The 21,696-nt window shown below is 34.5% G+C and overlaps 3 protein-coding genes across 3 annotated transcripts; all 3 read right to left on the bottom strand.

Annotated features, from left to right (window-relative positions):
- Positions 1 to 1,393: 1,393 nt before the first annotated feature.
- LOC133332056 (prolyl 4-hydroxylase subunit alpha-1-like) lies at positions 1,394 to 4,815 on the bottom strand. Its single transcript, XM_061540441.1, has 8 exons — positions 4,637 to 4,815; positions 4,419 to 4,570; positions 2,827 to 2,968; positions 2,446 to 2,764; positions 1,916 to 2,389; positions 1,780 to 1,845; positions 1,538 to 1,703; positions 1,394 to 1,476 (listed from the first exon to the last, which is right to left on the bottom strand). The coding sequence occupies exons 1-8, from the start codon at positions 4,813 to 4,815 to the stop codon at positions 1,394 to 1,396; spliced, it is 1,581 nt and encodes a 526-aa protein (XP_061396425.1).
- Positions 4,816 to 7,982: 3,167 nt separating this feature from the next.
- LOC133332045 (prolyl 4-hydroxylase subunit alpha-2-like) lies at positions 7,983 to 11,661 on the bottom strand. The gene is made up of 8 exons (XM_061540430.1): positions 11,483 to 11,661; positions 11,264 to 11,415; positions 9,407 to 9,548; positions 9,026 to 9,344; positions 8,500 to 8,970; positions 8,368 to 8,430; positions 8,124 to 8,289; positions 7,983 to 8,056 (listed from the first exon to the last, which is right to left on the bottom strand). The coding sequence occupies exons 1-8, from the start codon at positions 11,659 to 11,661 to the stop codon at positions 7,983 to 7,985; spliced, it is 1,566 nt and encodes a 521-aa protein (XP_061396414.1).
- Positions 11,662 to 15,385: 3,724 nt separating this feature from the next.
- On the bottom strand, positions 15,386 to 21,481 carry LOC133332035 (prolyl 4-hydroxylase subunit alpha-2-like). The gene is made up of 9 exons (XM_061540420.1): positions 21,273 to 21,481; positions 21,025 to 21,176; positions 18,077 to 18,227; positions 17,811 to 17,998; positions 17,620 to 17,747; positions 15,897 to 16,352; positions 15,770 to 15,820; positions 15,521 to 15,686; positions 15,386 to 15,444 (listed from the first exon to the last, which is right to left on the bottom strand). The coding sequence occupies exons 1-9, from the start codon at positions 21,479 to 21,481 to the stop codon at positions 15,386 to 15,388; spliced, it is 1,560 nt and encodes a 519-aa protein (XP_061396404.1).
- Positions 21,482 to 21,696: the final 215 nt, after the last annotated feature.

Below are 21,696 nucleotides of genomic sequence, written 5' to 3'. Positions count from 1 at the left end.
GGGCTGGTAAATCAATAACAATGCTTGTTAAGGTTTGTAACTTTGCACATATATATATGAAGATTTAAAAGAAAGGAAAAATTATTTACAAAAAAATGTTTTTGTTTTTTTTTTTTTTTTTTTGTAATTGCAATTGAATCCGAAAATTCCAACGGTATTAGAAAGAGTACATGTCTGGATCTCGTATGAACTAGGATTATTGACTTCGCTCTAAAATTTGGAATCGATTGGGTTATTAGTTTTTGAGTTATCGTGCCCGCCATTCACAAAAGAAAAAAACACGTTTAAAGTTTGAGAAGCCCTTTAGCCGTCACTTGGTGCTGACACAATAAATAGGCTATATCTTCAAGAGTTCTTGAGATTTTCACTTGAAATTTTGTTGGGACATTCTTGAATTAGTGAAGATTCAAATGAAATCAAAAAAAAATGTTGACCCTGTGAATGGGGGGGTGTTCCCTTAAACATTTTTTAAGAGAAATTTTGCCTTAGGTCTTAGCCGAATTTTACAATAAAAATTGCTGTAGTGTGGCGCTCCGGGTTCTTAGTGAATAGAAATCTTCTTCAAAAGAACTTCTAAATATAGGCCAAGTTTTGGCATATCATCTATATAAAGCTGGCACACTATTAGTGGTATTTTCTAGGTCCTTGCAGCATTACCCTACCGAAGTGAATAACAACTCTCGGTAAGCAATAAATATGCCTTTCAAATACATGTATATCTTCACAAATATACTTTCGAAATCCTTGGAAAAATTATATTTTTAAAAAGTACTTCCTCTTTTAATTAATTCTTCGAAAAATATTTATTATCTGTTCCTAATAAATATTTTTCATTCAAAAATACGTACAAAAATGTGCTATAGAATTTACCATCCCGGGTAAAAACTTTCGGGGTTTTTGGGTTAAAATTTCTTCGCAGAAAATTTTCAATATAGGTTCATGTTTTAAGATAACCCTCATATAAAGGTTCGAATTCATTTTTATGACATATGGCGCATTTTTTTTATAGATAGCAAAATCAGTAAAAATTTATTTTTTTAATGTTTTACTCCATATATTGTCAATATCAATTTTAGATGTAATAAAGGTTTTAATGTAGGGCAATTGCTTGACATAGTGCTCCATTTTTGGTATGTTAAAGGTCTCATCTGAATTTGTCCAACCGAAGTGTATGTATTCATTTTGCACTTTAGATAATAAACAACCATGCTCAATATAGGTCAATATTTGGACGTAGCCTCCATATAAGGTTTCCGGTCAATTTTTGTTTTTGAAATCGTCTCATATGGTGGTGATATAAAAAGTTTCACCCTGCTGAATTTAGATTTTTTATATTTTATGTATATATTGTAAAAATAATCTCTTAAATTAGTATAATTACACTAGTCGATGTCTACAATTCTTCAATTGCATCGTTAAATAAGTAACAAGGTCTCCTGTCACTTTGATCGTGTTCTCTTATCCAACGATTTTGTACTGCAAGAAAACCAAAAACAAGACAATAAATAAATAATATAAATAAAACCATGTAACCTACCCCATTTGGAACCAACAATGATGGGACAGGCGCCATGGAGACTTCTCCAATCGGGTTCACCCGAAGCGTGTAAATTATACCAAAAAGCAGCGGCACCTTTTTTAGGCATTACCAATTGTTTCATAAAAGGATAGGCTGTGCCACCACCTTGTTCTACGTCACTTAACTAAAGGGAAGATAAGAAAAAAATTACTGCTACAATTTAAAAAAAGTAAAAATGTTTGGGGAACCAAATACTTTACATAGAATAGAACCGTAGCAATACGATTTCCCATCGTATCGAAATTCACAATATTGGATAGATCAACCTAAAATAGAACACGGAACATGTTCATTTCTCTTCTTAAATATTATATAATTTCGATTATGGTTACTCACTCCCTTGATGTTGAAATAATCAAAATGTTCACTATAATGTCCTCCAATACCATAATTGGCAAATTGATGATCTTCCGCATATCGCATATTTAAATTGGTCATATCTTCAACACGCTGATCGATTTTGGCCAAAAGTGGATGTTTTGTTGCGGGTATAAATTGAAATTGGCTAGTGCGAACATTGGAAACAACCGAACCATTTTTACTCATTACCGTGGCCCGTTGAATTTGTTGATTCATTTCTTTTAAGGTTTCAATTTCATTGTCGGAGAGAACATCGTGAAATATGACCATCAACGGATCGTGATGCAACTCCTCAACTTTAATTGGAGCCAACCAGAGAAAGGGATGAGTTTCAACTAAATAGCCGCATTGTAATTCTCGTTCCTCTGCTGGGGTTTTCTTAATCAGACCAGCACATGTGAGTTTGAATAAATCGGCATGGCTAGCTGAGAATATATCTGCAGGTGGGGGCTAAAAATATTCAAAATAATTCAAAAATTTCCACGAGATTTAGTCCTACTACTTACTAAGTGCTCCATACTGTAATCCACAGCAAATTGTTGTTTATCAACCGATTTCTCTCCAAATTCGGCAAATAATTTTGCCACTTTTTCACTCTCAGGATAACGACTTGATAACTCGGCATAGGTTTCATTGGCACCCTGTATATCACCCAATCGAAATTTAACATCAGCTATTGCCAATTCAATATCAAGCTTATCAACACTTTCATCATCTGTGGATCTCTTCAGTGCCTCCTTTAACCAAAAATATCCCAATTTCGTATATTCGGTTTCCATTGCTCTCTTACCCATATCAAAACAATGACGAGCTTTAAAATGGACGCTGGGAAAACGAGTATAAATTATTTATTAACTCAATACATATTTATGTATCAGTAGACATACTCATGCTGAACACCTTGAAATAGACCGCTCGCAATGTCGGACGTATTAAGACGATAGATATCTTGGAGTCTGAGAACACCTTCTAAAGCTCCATCCAATTCCGTTTCATTAACCATTGTATTTTTAATTTTTTTAAGGGTTTCTATAGGAAGAATGTGAATATTTTATTTCAATTTAATATGCATTTATATTACTTCATTAAATTTCACCAAATTCGTGTAAACCGCAAGATATATAGAGACTTTGGTGCACCATTTACATAAAATCAGATGAAACTATATATGGGAGCTATATCTAAATCTGGACCGATTTTCACGAAACTTGGCAGACATCACTCTAGGCTCAATTCAGTACGTTATGCCAAATTTTGTGCAAATCGAAAGATATATAGGGACTTTGGTGCACCATTAACATAAAATCGGACGAAAATATATATGGGATCTATATTTAAATCTGGACCGATTTTCACGAAACTTGACAGACATCACATTAGTCTCAATTCAGTACGTTATGCCAAATTTCGTTGAAATCGAAAGATATATAGGGGCTTTGGTGCACCGTTTGCATCAAATCGGACGAAACTATATATGAGAGCTATATCTAAATCTGGACCGATTTTCACGAAACTTGGCAGACATCACTCTAGGCTCAATTCAGTAGTAATGCCAAATTTCTTGCATATCGAAAGATATATAGGGACTTTGGTACACCATTTACATAAAATCGGACGAAAATATATATGGGATCTATATTTAAATCTGCACCGATTTTCACGAAACTTGACAGACATCACATTAGTCTCAATTCAGTACGTTATGCCAAATTTCGTGCAAATCGAAAGATATATAGGGACTTTGGTGCATTCGTTTGCATCTAATCGGACGAAACTATATATGAGAGCTATATCTAAATGTGGACCGATTCTCACGAAACTTGGCAGACATCACATTAGGCTCAATTGAGTATGTTATGCCAAATTTTGTACAAATCAAAAATATATTTGGGGACACCATTTGCATAAAATCGGACGAAACTATATATGGCAGCTATATCTAAATCTGGACCGATTTTTACGAAACTTGGCAGACATTATTCTAGACACAATTCAGTACGTTATTCCAAAAAAAGTTCAAATTCTATAGGGTTCGACCTTGGGCCAAATAAGTGTCCTATGCCAAATTTCATCCAATTCGGATCATATATGCGACCTGTATTTTGTTTGCAATTTAACATGGACACATAAACGAACGGACGGACGCACATGTATAAATCGTCTTAGAAAGTGATTCTATGCATATTCTCGTTTCCTTTTGCCTGTTACAAACGTATGCACAAAGACATAATACCCTGTACCACAGTGTGGTGAAGGGTATACATATTTTTAGAACCCCAGCTCATAGCTCTGGCAATCCTTCATTTTGTACAAATTCCCGATTATCATCCTAAAACATGTACGCTTATAGTTAAGAAAATCCTCTAAAAATATCTATTAACCGCCCTGCTAATCTATAACGATTTTTTAATAAATTCTCGTTTATATGTCTGATATTCCTACAAAACAAAACTTAAAAAACAATACGCGTAGTACTTACTGTGACCTTCTTTGTATTGCAAAATATTTTCCAGGCGATCCCAATCTGTTGTCAAACGTTTGGTAAGTAAATATTTGTTAACGGGATTCTCAAAGTATGAGGTACCCGTTTCCATCGCTTCATTATGTTCACGTTCATATTCGGCCAAACGTCTGAAATATAACAACCTTCAGTAAGCTTCATTCCCTCTTCACTCATTCATTCGCCGTTTCACTTACTCTTTTAGATAATCTAATTTATTTTGATTTTTTCCAATAAATTTTTGCATATTTTTCAACATTTTCAATTCAAAATCCATCACTTGAGACATTTTATAAACCGATGAGTAAAATTCTCCATTTGTGGGGAGTATTGTGACGGTGGCCACTATTACCACAATTTCAAATAACCAATTCATGATGTTATGGGGCACCACGATAATCACAAAATTAATTTTTATATATTTGTTTTTTTCCTTTTACTATTCCAATAATTGTTTATGTTTCGTGTTAAATGTTCTAAATCTTACTAAGTCATCTTCCATATTACATTTTATGTTTGACCTCAGATTTTGTTACAAAACCTAAGATTTTCTATAGGAAAGCTTAATTTAAATACAGAGAATGTTTGGACGAAGTTAAAAGCTTTCCAGCGATACCAATGTGTCTTGTTATTAATAAACTGGTTTCTAGACGCTCATTAATTCCGTATATCTTCGTTGTTGTTATCTTTCTCCACGGGTCATTGTTCTTCCGATTTACGGGTCAATACAATATATTATGTTATGATGGTATTTTGTTATTTTGTTTAGATTTTACATGGTTTTGTAGCATCGTTTGTAGAAAAAGCAACGACTTTTAAATAAAACATTTTCAATTGAAAATAATTCGTAAATATATGGATTAGCTGAATCGATCAAGAAGTACAAACCCGTCTTAATGCCTTGGCCATGACATTAAAATTCTGCTAGGAGATTATAATGCAAAAATCCGAAAAATTCAGCCTCCATGAAGAAACATCTGACAACGGCATGAGGTTGATTGACTTCGCGGCAGCAAACAACATGTTAGTTAGAAGCACCAGATTCAAGCATTTCGAAATTGAAATCAAATTGATCATATTGTGATAGACGAAAGGCATTCAGGAGCAAATATCGATTCGGACCATTACCTTGTGATAGTCGAGGGTCGTCTTAATGCAGCAAAGTCAACACTTGGGTACCAAAAACCAACATCAAGAAAGCCATGGTACGATCTGGAGTGTCATAATGCTACTAATGGAAAGACGCAGCGTATAGGGAACATTGCAGACAGTAGCAACACGTAATGCGGTGAAGAATTATCGGGAGAAAAAGAGAGAGGAGAAACGTATTTTCAGAAAAAAAGTAAGAATAAGAAAAAGGTAAGCGTGAGCAAATCGAGATATATGTACAGAAGTCAGAATGAAGTCCGGAAATTGCACCAAGGTGCAGGCTTATCCTCCTGTAGATATGAAGATGAAAACCTGATAACATATACAGATAGCGTGCTGAGGATATGGAAGAGGATTTTGTAAAGCTTCCGGTACCAAATAGTGGCGGTGAAGAAGATACCCCGGAATCAATAAGAGATGACGGTAATGACGGTATAGAATGTATACCACCAAGTGAAGATGAGGTCAGAATAGCAATTAGTCGGCTGACGAATAATAAAGCAGCAGACGTCGATGGGTTACCAGCCGAACAATTTAATACTGGTGGTCAAATGCTGGTCAAGAGCATGCACCAGCTGGTTAGTACAATTTGGCTAGAGGAATACATGCCCAATGATTGGAACCTCAGAATCCTGTGACCCGTGCGGACTCAGGCCTGGAAAATCCACCATTGACCAGATTTTCACACTGCGCCAGATCATGGAAAAGATCCAAGAAAAACACTTCGGCTCATTCCACCTATTCGTCGACTATAAAGCCGCATTCGACAGCACTATCCGTTTCAGAGGTGTTTAAAGCCATGTCTGCGTTCGACATTCATGCGTTCGACGAATTGGGAAGGATTGTGCCAAAGTGGGACTGACAGTAAATGACGATAAGACCAAGCTGACGGCATCTACGCGCCAGACGTCCAGTAGACTCTACAGATCTACTACTACAGCTTCGAAATAGTGAACGATTTTATATACTTCGGTACTAAACAAAATTAATAACATCGGCTTTGAAATCCGGAGACCAAACTCACACTCTACAAGACGCTGATATTACCGGCGCTGTTGTATGGATCTGAAGCATGGGTACTTACGCAAGCAGATGAGGGAGGTCTTGGAGTGTTTAAGGGAAAAATTATCCGGAAATCTATGGGCCGATCTGTGTCGACGGTGAACATCGATGTCGTATGAACCATGAGTTGTGCCATTTATTTTAGGACTTTCGACTAATCGATTAATCGACTTTTTGTATTGAAAAGTCTAAAAGTCGAAGTCGACTTTTGACCTTTGAGAAAATCGCAAAGTCGTCTGTTCTTCATAAATTCTTGGTTTATTATTACAAAGCCCAAATTGTTCAAAAACTACACATTCCCGAACATTTTTTTCCATCTGTTGACAACAATTCCTATAAAAAATTAAATTTTTAGTCGATTTTGCTTTAGTTGGTAAAAGTCGCAAATCGATTTTGAACAGGTTTGACAAAATCGAAAGATCGAAAAGTCGACTTTTTAGTCAAAGGCAAAAAACGAATAGTCTAAAAATTTGGTCAAAGGCAAAAATCGAAAAGTCTAAAATCGACTTTTGCGCTCGACTACGTGTCCCTACTCGGACATCGACATAGTCAGACTATGGTCAAGGCCTGTTTTTGATGTTTTCGTAGTCTTGCTGTAATTTGGCACTGCGGGTTCTTGGTGGGTAGAAAGCTTCTTCTCCAATATTTGACATACCACCCATAGAATGGTCGCACTCCATTTATGGTATTTTATAGGTCCTAGCAGAATTTTCCAACTGAAGGGCAAGCAAAGAATATACCTTACAAATACACACTTATGGGTCTAGTATTCCTTAAGAAAAATTAATTTCATATTTTCGATTATGTTTCGGATATGCTTTGAACAAATATTTAAAAAAATAGATTCGCTGTTAAATGCTTTGTTTCAAAACATAATAATGTTTCCACTTCGGGAAGAAAAATCTGGGTTTTGAGGGTTATATATATATATTTTTTTTTTTTTGCAGAATAATGTCAATACAGGTTCATAATTTAACATAAGTCCCATATAGAGGACCCTACCTATTTTTCTTGTCTTTTAGGGACCATAGGCTCATTTTCCAACCGTAGGGTATTTAAGATTCTTGATGGGTTAAAAACTAGTTTCCAGTAAATATTCAATATAGGTCCATGGATTACCCCACATATATGTAGGTCAAGATTTTTGTAATTTGCACAATATAAGTACATATTTTACATAGCCCCCATATCCGGCCGATTTTTTCAATGCTCACCATATTTTGAGCAGATAAAAAATATGATCCGATTAAATTTGGTTTTCATTATATTTTCTTAATATATTATACAAATTTTATTTTAAATTAGTCTAAAATTAAAACAAGTCTACAGTTCTCAAATTGCATCGTTAAATAAGTAACAAGGTCTCCTGTCGCTTTGATCGTGTTCTCTTATCCAACGATTTTGTACTGAAAGGAAAACAAAACCAAGACAATAAATAAAATTCGCTTAAATAAATAAAACCATGTAACCTACCCCATTTGGAACCAACAATGATGGGACAGGCGCCATGGAGACTTCTCGTATCGGGGACACCTGAAGCGTGTAAATTATACCAAAAAGCAGCGGCACCTTTTTTAGGCATTACCAATTGTTTCATGAAAGGATAGGCAGTGCCGCCACCTTGTTCTACGTCGCTTAACTAAAGGGAAGATAAGAATAAAATATTACTGCAACAATTTAAATAAGATACGGGTTTTTGGGGATCCAAATACTTTACATAGAATAAAACCGTTGCAATACGATTTCCCAAAGTTTCATAACTAAAAATAGTTAAATTAACCTAAAATGAAAAAAAATAAAACATATTATTTTCCCTTCTTAAATATTGTAAAATTTCGATAATGTTTACATTGGTGTCGAAATAATCAAAATGTTCACTATAATGTCCTCCAATACCATAATTGGCAAATTGATGATCTTCTGCATATCGCATATTTAAATTCGTCATATCTTCAACGCGCTGATCGATTTTGGCCAGAAGTGGATGTTTTGTTGCGGGAATAAATCTAGATTGGCTAGTGCGAACATTGGAAACAACCGAACCGTTTGTACTTATTACCGTGGCTCGTTCAATTTGATGATTCATTTCTTTTAAAGTTTCAATTTCTTTGTCGGACAGAACATCATGGAATATGACCATCAGCGGATCATGATGCAACTCCTCAACTTTAATCGGAGCCAACCAGAGGAAGGGATGAGTTTCAACTAAATAGCCGCATTGTAATTCTCGTTCCTCTGCTGGGGTTTTCTTAATCAGACCAGCACAAGTGTATTTGAATAAATCGGCATTGTTAGCTGTGAACATATCTGCAGGTGGGGGCTAAAACATTCAAAATAATTAAAATAATTCCACGAAATTTAGTCCTTCTACTGACTAAGTGTTCCGCACTGTAATCCACCGCAAATTGTTGTTTATCAACGGATTTCTCTCCAAATTCTGCAAATAATTTTGCCACTTTTTCACTCTCAGGATAACGGCTTGATAACTCGGCATAGGTTTCGTTAGCACCCTGTATATCACCCAATCGGAATTGCACATCAGCTATGGCCAATTCAATATCAAGTATATCAACACTATCATCTTCTGCGGATCTTTTCAGTGCCTCCTTTAACCAAAAATATCCCAATTTTATATATTGGGTTTCCATTGCTCTCTTACCAATATCGAAACAATGCCGGGCTTTAAAATCGACGCTGGGCAAACGAGTACAAATTATTTATTAACTCAATACATAATTATGGATTATTAGACTTACTCATATTGAACACCTTGAAGTAGACCGCTGGCTATGTCGGATGTATTAAGACGATAGATATCTTGGAGTCTGAGAACACCTTCTAAAGCTCCATCCAATTCCGTTTCATTAACCATGGTATTTTTGATTTTCTTAAGGGTTTCTATAGAAAGAATGTGAATACATATATATATATATATATATATTTAATTAAATATACATATAAATTGCTTCAAAAATTAATATTAATTTAGAAAAATATTTTCAATACCCAAGCTATATTTTATAAAAAAAAATATTCTATAAAAATCCTCCAAAAAATATATATTTTTGAAAATGCACTCGCTAACATTACTTCAAAAATATAATGTTAAGTTTAGATCAAAGATTAAATAGGATATCTTTATCAGGGTCGCTAAAACCTTCAAAATGTGGAAATTGAGGCGGGACCTTTACTTGGAGGTATTGTAAAAACATGTGGTACATGTATCTATCTTGGTATGTTTCTACAAATATGGTTTAAACCACCAAAAATTCGAAATGCCAAATTGTACCTAGGTTTGAAAATGAGGCCTTAAAACTACTGTTAATACGGTGGAACCTTTAGAAGGTGGCTACGTAAACATGGACCTCTTTGGAACAATTCAGAAAATCAAATTTGTTGCCTATTTTAACAAAATTGTTTTCTAAACAAAATTGTTTTTAATTTTTCAAGATTTGCAATGGACTGGTAAATCAATACCAATGCTTGTTAAGGTTTGTAACTTTGCAAATATATATATACTTATATATACATATATATATATATATAGTTTTAAAAAGGAAGAAAAATAATTTACAAACAAATTTTGTTGTTTTTTTTTTGATCTCCTCACGCATTTATATCTCCATTAATTCTTAAAAGCATTGAAATAATACTTTTCAAATATCCACGATTATACCTCCGCTAATTACTGAAAAAATATTTTTGAAAATCCATGCTTATTTCTCTGCTAATACTTCAAAAGTAATATTTTTGTAAAATCCCCGCCTAACTTTACAAACTCTTAACAAAAATATTCATTTAAAAATCCACCCTCATATCGCAGATATTCCTTGAAAAAATATTCATTTCAAAATCCACGCTTATGTCTCAGATTTTCCGGGAAAAGTTATTCATTTTAAAATCCACCCTCATATCTCAGATATTCCTTGAAAAAATATTCATTTCAAAATCCACGCTTATGTCTTAGATTTTCCGGAAAAAATTATTCATTTCAAAATCCACGCTTATGTCTCAGATTTTCCGGGAAAAATTATTCATTTAAAAATCCACGCTTATGTCCTTCCTTGAAATAATATTCATTTAAAAATCCACGCTTATGTCTCAGATATTCCTTGAAAATTTTTTCATTTAAAAATCCACGCTTATGTCTCAGATATTCCTTGAAAATTTTTTCATTTAAAAATCCACGCTTATGTCTCAGATATTCCTTGAAAAAATATTCATTTAAAAATCCACGCTTATGTCTCAGATATTCCTTGAAAAAATATTAATTTAAAAATCCACGCTTATGGCTCAGATATTCCTTGAAAAAATATTCATTTAAAAATCCACGCTTATGTCTCAGATATTCCTTGAAAAATTATTCATTTACAAATCCACGCTTATGGCTCAGATATTCCTTGAAAAAAATATTTATTTAAAAATTCACGCTTATGTCTCAGATAATCCTTAACAATATTCTTCAAAAAGTCCTTCAAAAAATATTTTTAAAACCCCAGCTGGCTTCCGTTATTTCATTAAAATTTATCATTATATTGAAAAAATAGTATACATACTAATAAAAACAATATAATAAAATAACAATAATTAAAAATTCTACGCTTATTACTTACTTTTCCCTTCTTTGTATTGCAGGATATTTTCCAGGCGATCCCAATCTGTTGTCAAACGTTTGGTAAGTAAATATTTATTAACGGGATTCTCAAAGTACGAGGTACCCGTTTCCACCGCTTCATTATGTTCGCGTTCATATTCAGCCAAACGCCTAAAATATAACAACCTCCAGTAAGCTTCATTCCCCTCATCACTCATTCATTCCCCGATTCACTTACTCTTTTAGATAATCTAATTTATTTTCATTTTTTCCAATAAATTTTTGCATATTTTTCAACATTCTCAATTCAAAATTCATTACATGAGACATTTTATGTATTGATGAGTAAAATTCCGCATTTGTGGGAAGAATTGTGACGGTGGCCACTATTGTGACAATTGCAAGTAGCCAATTCATTTTTTTGTTGATACACCAAAATAATAACTAAATTGTTCTTTTTTATTTTTATTTTTAATATTCCAATAATAATTTATGTTTCGTGTTAAATGTTCTAAATCTTACTAAGGCATCATTCATATTAGTTTTTATGTTTGACCTTAGATTTTGCCAAAAAGCCTAAGAATTTCTATGCGAAAGCTTAATTTAAACACAGAGAATGTTTGGTCGAAGTTAAAAGCTTTCTATTGCCTAATGATAGCTGTGTGCTGTGTTATCAAGAAACTGGTTTCTTAACCCTCATTAATACCGTAAATCTTAGGTGTAGGTATCTTTCACCACGGGTCATTGGTCTTCTGATTGGCGGGTCAACACATCGTTTGGGTACGATTTAATAAATAATTTATTTTTTCTTGGCAAAATAATTCGCAATATGTAGATTAGCTGAATTGTTGTGGCTTTGAGTGACCACCCGTTCAGCTCACAATTATGGACCTATCGTCGAGATATTTTTCAAAAAGTTCCGTTTAGTCCTAAGGATTATGTGTAATAAATAGTAGAACGAATGAACCAATAACATTTCTGAACTAACCCTTTTAAACAGTACCCGCCAATTTTCATATTTTCGGGATTTTGTGCACGGTTTTCAACCGAATTGACTGTAGTTAAGTTTTCTGAATTCTCACAGTGTGTGAAGTCTTCATACCAAAAAGGAGAATATTTTCATGTCTATCCTCAGCTCTGTAGGCGTGGATTTTTAAAGAATATTTTCAAGTCCATTCTCAGATCTCTAGGCGTGGATTTTTAAAGAATATTTTCAAGTCCATTCTCAGCTCTGTAGGCGTGGATTTTTAAAGAATATTTTCAAGTCCATTCTCAGATCTCTAGGCGTGGATTTTTAAAGAATATTTTCAAGTCCATTCTCAGATCTCTAGGCGTGGATTTTTAAAGAATATTTTCAAGTCCATTCTCAGCTCTGTAGGCGTGGATTTTTAAAGAATATTTTCAAGTCTATTCTCCGCAGTGTAGGCGTGGATTTTTAAAGAATATTTTCAAGTCCATTTTCAGCTCTGTAGGCGTGGATTTTTAAAGAATATTTTCAAGTCTATCCTCCGCATTGTAGGCGTGGATTTTTAAAGAATATTTTCAAGTCTATTCTCCGCATTGTAGGCGTGGATTTTTAAAGAATATTTTCAAGTCTATCCTCCGCACTGTAGGCGTGGATTTTTAAAGAATATTTTCAAATCTATCCTTCGCACTGTAGGCGTGGATTTTTAAAGAATATTTTCAAGTCTATCCTCCGCACTGTAGGCGTGGATTTTTAAAGAATATTTTCAAGTCTATCCTCCGCACTGTAGGCGTGGATTTTTAAAGAATATTTTCAAGTCTATCCTCAGCTCTGTAGGCGTGGATTTTTAAAAGATTATTTTTTCAAGTCTATCCAGCTGTAGGCGTGGATTTTTAAAGAATATTTTCAAGTCTATCCTCAGCACTGTAGGCGTGGATTTTTAAAGAATATTTTCAAGTCTATCTTCAGCTTTTTAAGCGTGGATTTTTAAAGAATATTTTCAAGTCTATCCTCAGCTCTGTAGGCGTGGATTTTTAAAGAATATTTTCAAGTCTATCCTCAGCTCTGTAGGCGTGGATTTTTAAAGAATATTTTCAAGTCTATCCTCAGCTCTGTAGGCGTGGATTTTTAAAGAATATTTTCAAGTCTATCCTCAGCTCTGTAGGCGTGGATTTTTAAAGAATATTTTCAAGTCTATCCTCAGCTCTGTAGGCGTGGATTTTTAAAGAATATTTTCAAGTCTATCCTCAGCTCTGTAGGCGTGGATTTTTAAAGAATATTTTCAAGTCTATCCTCAGCTCTGTAGGCGTGGATTTTTAAAGAATATTTTCAAGTCTATCCTCAGCTCTGTAGGCGTGGATTTTTAAAGAATATTTTCAAGTCTATCCTCCGCACTGTACGCGTGGATTTTTAAAGAATATTTTCAAGTCTATCCTCAGCTCTGTAGGCGTGGATTTTTAAAGAATATTTTCAAGTCTATCCTCAGCTCTGTAGGCGTGGATTTTTAAAGAATATTTTCAAGTCTATCCTCAGCTCTGTAGGCGTGGATTTTTAAAGAATATTTTCAAGTCTATCCTCAGCTCTGTAGGCGTGGATTTTTAAAGAATATTTTCAAGTCTATCCTCAGCTCTGTAGGCGTGGATTTTTAAAGAATATTTTCAAGTCTATCCTCAGCTCTGTAGGCGTGGATTTTTAAAGAATATTTTCAAGTCTATCCTCAGCTCTGTAGGCGTGGATTTTTAAAGAATATTTTCAAGTCTATCCTCAGCTCTGTAGGCGTGGATTTTTAAAGAATATTTTCAAGTCTATCCTCAGCTCTGTAGGCGTGGATTTTTAAAGAATATTTTCAAGTCTATCCTCAGCTCTGTAGGCGTGGATTTTTAAAGAATATTTTCAAGTCTATCCTCAGCTCTGTAGGCGTGGATTTTTAAAGAATATTTTCAAGTCTATCCTCAGCTCTGTAGGCGTGGATTTTTAAAGAATATTTTCAAGTCTATCCTCAGCTCTGTAGGCGTGGATTTTTAAAGAATATTTTCAAGTCTATCCTCAGCTCTGTAGGCGTGGATTTTTAAAGAATATTTTCAAGTCTATCCTCAGCTCTGTAGGCGTGGATTTTTAAAGAATATTTTCAAGTCTATCCTCAGCTCTGTAGGCGTGGATTTTTAAAGAATATTTTCAAGTCTATCCTCAGCTCTGTAGGCGTGGATTTTTAAAGAATATTTTCAAGTCTATCCTCAGCTCTGTAGGCGTGGATTTTTAAAGAATATTTTCAAGTCTATCCTCAGCTCTGTAGGCGTGGATTTTTAAAGAATATTTTCAAGTCTATCCTCAGCTCTGTAGGCGTGGATTTTTAAAGAATATTTTCAAGTCTATCCTCAGCTCTGTAGGCGTGGATTTTTAAAGAATATTTTCAAGTCTATCCTCAGCTCTGTAGGCGTGGATTTTTAAAGAATATTTTCAAGTCTATCCTCAGCTCTGTAGGCGTGGATTTTTAAAGAATATTTTCAAGTCTATCCTCAGCTCTGTAGGCGTGGATTTTTAAAGAATATTTTCAAGTCTATCCTCAGCTCTGTAGGCGTGGATTTTTAAAGAATATTTTCAAGTCTATCCTCAGCTCTGTAGGCGTGGATTTTTAAAGAATATTTTCAAGTCTATCCTCAGCTCTGTAGGCGTGGATTTTTAAAGAATATTTTCAAGTCTATCCTCAGCTCTGTAGGCGTGGATTTTTAAAGAATATTTTCAAGTCTATCCTCAGCTCTGTAGGCGTGGATTTTTAAAGAATATTTTCAAGTCTATCCTCAGCTCTGTAGGCGTGGATTTTTAAAGAATATTTTCAAGTCTATCCTCAGCTCTGTAGGCGTGGATTTTTAAAGAATATTTTCAAGTCTATCCTCAGCTCTGTAGGAGGCTGTATTTTAGCATTCCGGGTTCTTGGATACTGAAAACATATTTTCGAACATTTTTATATTGATTCTTGTTTTATGATAGCTCCCATATACAGACTTACCCAACTTTAGATATCAGTATCAAGCAAATCAGTTTGACCTGATGCAGTTAAAAATTCTCGAATATTGTGGAACAAACCTCGTAAAATTTATTTTCTAATTATTCACTAAAAATTAAATATCCTTCAAAAAATCTAAATAATTTATTTATCACAATTTAATATTAAATTCGTTATTTATAACACTGCCTTCTAAACATTTGAGCTTTACTGCGTATCCACTTGTTGGCCACTAAAAAAAGAAAAACAAAATTAATAAAATATTTAAAATACATATAACGAAACACAATTCACTCATTATCACCTACCCCACTTAGAACCAATTAGGACGGGACAGGCAGCATGGAGGGTAAGCCAATTACCCTCAAGGTCGTTTTTCAAATTGTACCACACCAGGGCGGAACCTTTTTTAGGGAAGACAGCTGTTGGAATGTTGGGGAAGACAGTGGCACCGCCCTGCTCCACGTCACTCAACTAGAAAATATGGATAGAAAAACAATATTATGAAAAGTAAAATTGCTGTCCTCCCAAAAAGAAACAAAACAAAATAATCTTACGTAAATTAAAACTGTAGCCACGCGATCGCCCTCTTTTACCACCTTCAAATCCTGAAAATTTCCAAGAAATTTCATAAAGTTTTTTTTCTCATTATTACACAAAATAACATTTCAAATCGCCACTTACCGATGAAACATTAAAGAAATCATAATGTGTATCGTAGTGACCACCCAATCCGTAATTCATAATTTGCAATGCTTCTGAACCGTTCGTATCCATACCAGTCATATCCATAATACGTTGATTAAGTCTTTGGGTGGTAGGTGAAATTTCTTCATCGATTCCTGTAGATTTGGCTGTTCGCGTCCGAACCACAATGGGTTGTTTATTGTCATCGCTATATACTGTGGCACGTTTTAGATCAGGTCGGGCCATATTTTTCAATTCTTCAATTTCATGCTCAGATATAATGTCGTGATAGAGTACCATATATGGGTCTAATTGTAAAATTTCCATTTTTAATGGAGCTAATTGTAGGAAAGCGGATGCTGTTCTGTTATACAGGCAGTGTAAATTGGAAATGTAGTTGGAGTAGAAACCACGGCAACCCAGTTGATAGGGATCTGGTTCTGGGACAAGGAACTGTAATAATAAAAAAAGAGGCACATATATTTTTTGGATTAAATTTTTAAAAAATTACTATTATTCACATTAAAATTCGGCCATAGGTTTAAAACTATGTGCGAAATTCAATTCCAGGGAGAGCAAGTTAAAACTGTGTTAAGTTTGGGCAGAAATGTGTATACCCTCCTCCATAAGTTACCCATTTAAAATATCGATCGTGGACTTTTATATGAGGACTATGCCATTGTAAATTGTCTTCCAGTAGCTAGTTTATGATCTATCACATTTACAGACTCTTAGATTGGAAAATTGGGTTCGTGACCTAAACATACCAAAAAATTAATTGGGGTCTTTATATGGAGGCTATTTAAAAGCCTCCAGGAATATGTAATGTTTATTTACTTTTTTATTACTACTATAATATAAAACCATTGAGCGGAGCAATATAGTCGGGCCGACCATACGATACCCTACACAACTACCACTGAACTCTTACTTTCTGCCGATGTTAATTCTGAGCCTGGGCAATATTTCGTGATATTTGCACCTTCTTGCCCGATAAGAGGTCTAACCCTGACATATTTTCGAATATTACTAATATTCAGCACAGCCTTCTAAATACTTGCCCAGATTCCCTCCACCGTGAGTTGTGTTGTGATGTTCGGTTTATATTTGTGGCCTATAAATCGACTCGAAAAAAAACACATCAAAATAAGTTTCGGTCCACTTCATCCTAAAATTTTTATCTGATCATCTTCATTGGCCAGAACCCATCCTACATGCAAAATTTCGTGAAGATTAGTCCATAACTGTGGCCTGTATCGTGTTTACAAATTATAATGGACAGACCTACGGACACACATGCCTAGATCTACTCAGCTAGTCGAGATAAGGTGGGTCTAGGACCAAACTCTTGGGGCTGAACAAAGCTATAATACCCTGAATGCATAGTTGTGTAGGCTATAAATATGGAAGCTATAGGAAAGTAATGCAAGGGGATATGATCGACGGATAACAGGTGTTAAGGCAAGGCAGACTATTTCTATGGAAAAACTGATGGACACTGTAGCCCCTTTTTATAGGTAAACCAAGGGAACCGATTTCTACAGACTATTTCAGAAAAAAATATCAAAAACTTCACGCATATTGTTCGGATAGTCAATGATAAATATTTAAGAACGTCCCTGACAATTGTCCTAAAATTCCACGTCAAAGATATACACTTAAGATTTTTTTTTTTTTCAAATTCATGCCCGAGATCGAACCTAAAACCAGAGCAACATACCTCAGTTACTTCATTTGTTGTAATATTGGCCAAAAATTCAATTTCATTTCTTCGTTGCATCAATAGAGCATCAGTTGGTTTTAAATTGTAGGCTTGTTGCATAGCTATCAAAGCATCTTTAGTACGATCTAAAATAAAAATGCATATTTTTAGACTAAATATGCAATACACATTTCCCATTTAATACTCACTCTGCTTTACTAGCGTTTCACCGTACAAAGCGTACACTTTTTCTTTGCCAAAATCCATTATTGCATTATATTCAGAATCTTCATGTGACATTATAGCCTGATATGTCCAATAGGCAGAATGGAAATATTTTGCCTGACCATGGAGGTAATAGCCCATAAAATAACGATCAACGGTTTTCATTTGAACACTGGAAGGAATATGAAACGTAATTATAACTGAGATCGGCAAGAGATCGCTTATAATAAATGGGAATGCTAAAACTTACTTGTATTGTTTGTCGTTCAAAATACCCTGAACCATATCTCCTGGATCGAGACCGTAGGTAATTTGTAGACGATATATAGCTTCAGCTGCTTCGGTAAGATCTGTCCAGCTTGGCATTTGTGGTCGCAATTGTTGTATAACTCCGACGTGGGCTATAAAATGAAAATAAAATATCGTAATTTATAAAAAAAACGATAGACTGCAAAATGTCAATATATGTGTAAAAACTCGAAATGATCGTATTACACTCTTTAAAGTATTTATAATTCTGATCAGATAGAAACGTTAACCCATTAGCCCCAACATTGCCCACAATGTTTGGAAGTGTATATCTCATACCATACTTTCTAAATATGTATGAATATTGTAGGGTGTGGGAGAGTTTATGAAATTTGGAAACAGTGTTTGACAGCATTATTTAAATAGTTTTGTTAACCGATTGTATGACCTTTATTCTCAATATCGTTTTCAATTATTGTATACGAGACACTAAATAATAATTTTGTACTCTTATTACTTAAAATAATGTATAGAATCTCATAATGTATAGAAACTCATAATGTATAGAATCTCATAATGTATAGAATCTCAATCATCATAGTGGTCTTTTTAAACCTCTTTGTGATTGTTCAAATTACATTGAAATTAGTTTTATGGACAGGGATACAAAACAAAAGGTTCGGACGATTTCAAAATATTCCAAAATATCCAAAATTGGCCGGATAAGCACCAAATAATAATAGCAAGGGCCTCCATATTTGCCTCTATACAAAAACTTGAATCTTTGGAAATGTTCCCCAGAGGGTTCTTATGCTTTGACAAACCGAAACTTGTTTTGGAAAATGCTGCTAGGTCCTTTAAAATACTGAAACCGAACGGACGATTATATGGAGGGTATGCCAATCCGTGGATCTGTATTAAACATTTTCTGCGAGATACTCTGATAATCTGGAGTACCAAATCATAGGTACGAAAATATATATGGGAGCTATATCTAAATCTGAACCGATTTACAGGAAACTTAACACACATCATTCTAGATCTAATTCATTACGCTGTGCCAAATTTCGTGCAAATCGAAAGATATATAGGTACTTTGGTCGACCATTTACATTAAATCGCGGATTTTCAAGAAACTTAACACACATCATTCTAGACCAAATTCATTACGCTGTGCAAATATATTGTGCAAATCGAGAAATATATAGGGACTTTGGTGCACCATTTACATTAAATCGGACTAAAATATATATGGGAGCTATATCTAAATCTGAACCGATTTTTCCCAATTTCGTCCTTAGGCCAAATAAGTGACCTATGCCAAATTTCATCCAAATCGGATCATAAATGCGACCTGTACTTTGTTCACAAAAATACATGGACGGGCGGACGGACATACGGACCTGCGTAAATCGACTCAGAAAGTGATTCTATGTATATTCTCAAAAGGAACCATGTGTCTATCTCGTTTCCTTTTTGTCTGTTACAAACATATGCACCTGTACCACAGTGTGGTGAAGGGTATAAATGTATATGTTGTGCATATGTGTGTATTGTTTTGAATACTATGTTAAATAAATTGAAATATATTCAAATTGAAATGAAAATGAGAAACTAAATACTTTGTTATGGATGAAACAAATATTTCATTGTATTCCCTACTGGATTTTGTAACGAAATCATAACCTTTCATTCATTTTTCGTGTTTTTATACCCTTCACCACACTGTGGTACAGGGTATTATGTCTTTGTGCATATGTTTGTAACAGGCAAAAATAATCGAGATAGACCCATGGTTCCTTTTGAGAATATGCATAGAATCACTTTCTGAGTCGATTTATGCATGTCCGTCTGTCCGTCCGTCCGTCCATGTATTTTTGTTAACAAAGTACAGGTCGCATTTATGATCCGATTTGGATGAAATTTGGCACAGGTCACTTAATTGGCCCAAGGACGAAACCTATTGAAATTGGAGAAAATCGGTCCACATTTAGGCATAGCTCCCATATAAGGGTACCCCCAAATTTTCGGTATTTTGAGGTTCTTGAGCGCGTTTTTTAACTGAATTCGCTGAAATTTGGTACATTGAGTTCTTATTGGGTAGCAAATATCCCTACCAAAAATTATAAATAAAGGTCCATTTTTTCGGATAGCCCCCATATAAGATTACCCCCAATTTTCGGTATTTTGGGGGTTTTGATAGCATTTTTCGACCGAATTTGCTGAAATTTGGTACTTTGTGTTCTCATTGGGTAGCAAATCTCCTTACCAAAAATTAAAAGTAAATGTCAATTTTTTCGGATAGCCCCCATATAAGGGTACCCCAAATTTTCGGTATTTTCGGGTTCTTGGGCTTGTTTTAAACTGAATTCTCTGAAATTTTGTACATTGGGTTCTTATTGGGTACCAAATTACTCCACTAAAAATTATAAATATAGGTATAGTTTTTCTGGTAGTCCCCATATAACGGTACCCCAAATTTTTGGTATTTTGGGGGTTCTGATCGTATTTTCAACCAAATTGTCTGTAATTTAGTACGTCGAGTTCTTATTAGGTAGCACATCTCTACACTATAAATAGTGGTCAATTTTTTCTGGTAGCCCCCAGGTTTTGAGGTTCTTGAACCAATTTTTTTTTCTGGCACAGGATATTATGTTTTTGCGCATATGTTTGTAGCAGGCAGAAGGAAACGAGACTGACACATACGACTTCTGTTAGGATTCATTTCATATAGTCGGCCCCGTCCGACTTTACTACTTTCCTTACTGGTTAATAATGTGTTGAAAAAATATCACATAAACACAACCACTTGTTGCTTATATTTATTTTATATTTTGGCAGAAGAAGCCACAGCCTACATATTTGCTTTTTGTTATTCAACTCAAGCTGCCCTACCATGTATTATTATACAATGGTACAGACTATCTATTATTTATATCTTCTACTTACCACTATTAATTGGATCTGTCATAAATAGTTCAATATTCGGCCAATCATAATACATGCGACGTATTAGCGCGTAACCATTCAATGGATTGTGCAGATACTCCTCCGGATTATCCAAGCCTTTTTGATTCTCTGCTCGTAATTCACTCACTAAACTTTAGAATGAAATTAAAAGAAAAAAACACACACACACAAACTTTCTTTCATTCGCACTTATTAAATTCCGCAACACATTATTTTTAAACACACACCTTTTTAACCGATGAACTTTTTGTTCCAACTCCACGGTAAATTGTTGGACACTTTCAATCAAAGTGCTTTCCATTAGCAACAAATTTTCCATTCCCGCAATGGAGGTGGAAAAACTCTTCTCCCAGTCAGACATGCAATAGCCAGTGTTTAGGTGTGCTATGGCTATTGACAGGATGATAGTTGTTGTCCAGCATTCTTTTAAAAACATTTTGTGGTGATGGGATGATGTGGTCGTTGTTATGTATTTTTTATAAAAAATATTATTTTGTAATTATGATTTTATAACAAATTGATTGAAGAAAGAAAAAACACACTTTGAGGTTTGAAATATATTTTCTTTGCACTTGAATCAGACGTCTCGTTGTTGCGTTATGATGTATGTATGGCGGTTGTATCTGACAGACTGGCACCAAATCGGAAATA

This window comes from Musca vetustissima, unplaced genomic scaffold (genome assembly GCF_032173495.1).
Source record: "Musca vetustissima isolate MV318-11 ecotype Yass unplaced genomic scaffold, APGP_CSIRO_Mvet_v1 utg37970, whole genome shotgun sequence".
Taxonomy (NCBI): domain Eukaryota; kingdom Metazoa; phylum Arthropoda; class Insecta; order Diptera; family Muscidae; genus Musca; species Musca vetustissima.
The sequence above is the reverse complement of the archived record's forward strand: the minus strand, read 5'-3'. Positions and strand labels throughout refer to the sequence as shown.

What these genes read in the sequence shown, in the direction of transcription:
- LOC133332035 (XM_061540420.1), bottom strand. Translation starts at nt 21,481, where the DNA reads ATGTTTTTAAAAGAATGCTGGACAACAACTATCATCCTGTCAATAGCC. An exon ending in GACAGATCCAATTAATAGTG is followed by an intron (nt 18,228 to 21,024) that starts GTAAGTAGAAGA and finishes TTCATTTTATAG; the next exon opens with CCCACGTCGGAGTTATACAA. An exon ending in TGAAACGCTAGTAAAGCAGA is followed by an intron (nt 17,748 to 17,810) that starts GTGAGTATTAAA and finishes TTTTTATTTTAG; the next exon opens with ATCGTACTAAAGATGCTTTG.
- LOC133332056 (XM_061540441.1), bottom strand. Translation starts at nt 4,815, where the DNA reads ATGAATTGGTTATTTGAAATTGTGGTAATAGTGGCCACCGTCACAATA. An exon ending in AAATTAGATTATCTAAAAGA is followed by an intron (nt 4,571 to 4,636) that starts GTAAGTGAAACG and finishes GTTATATTTCAG; the next exon opens with ACGTTTGGCCGAATATGAAC. An exon ending in GCAATACAAAGAAGGTCACA is followed by an intron (nt 2,969 to 4,418) that starts GTAAGTACTACG and finishes TTCTTCCTATAG; the next exon opens with AAACCCTTAAAAAAATTAAA.
- LOC133332045 (XM_061540430.1), bottom strand. Translation starts at nt 11,661, where the DNA reads ATGAATTGGCTACTTGCAATTGTCACAATAGTGGCCACCGTCACAATT. An exon ending in AAATTAGATTATCTAAAAGA is followed by an intron (nt 11,416 to 11,482) that starts GTAAGTGAATCG and finishes GTTATATTTTAG; the next exon opens with GCGTTTGGCTGAATATGAAC. An exon ending in ATTACAGTGCGGAACACTTA is followed by an intron (nt 8,971 to 9,025) that starts GTCAGTAGAAGG and finishes TGAATGTTTTAG; the next exon opens with CCCCCACCTGCAGATATGTT.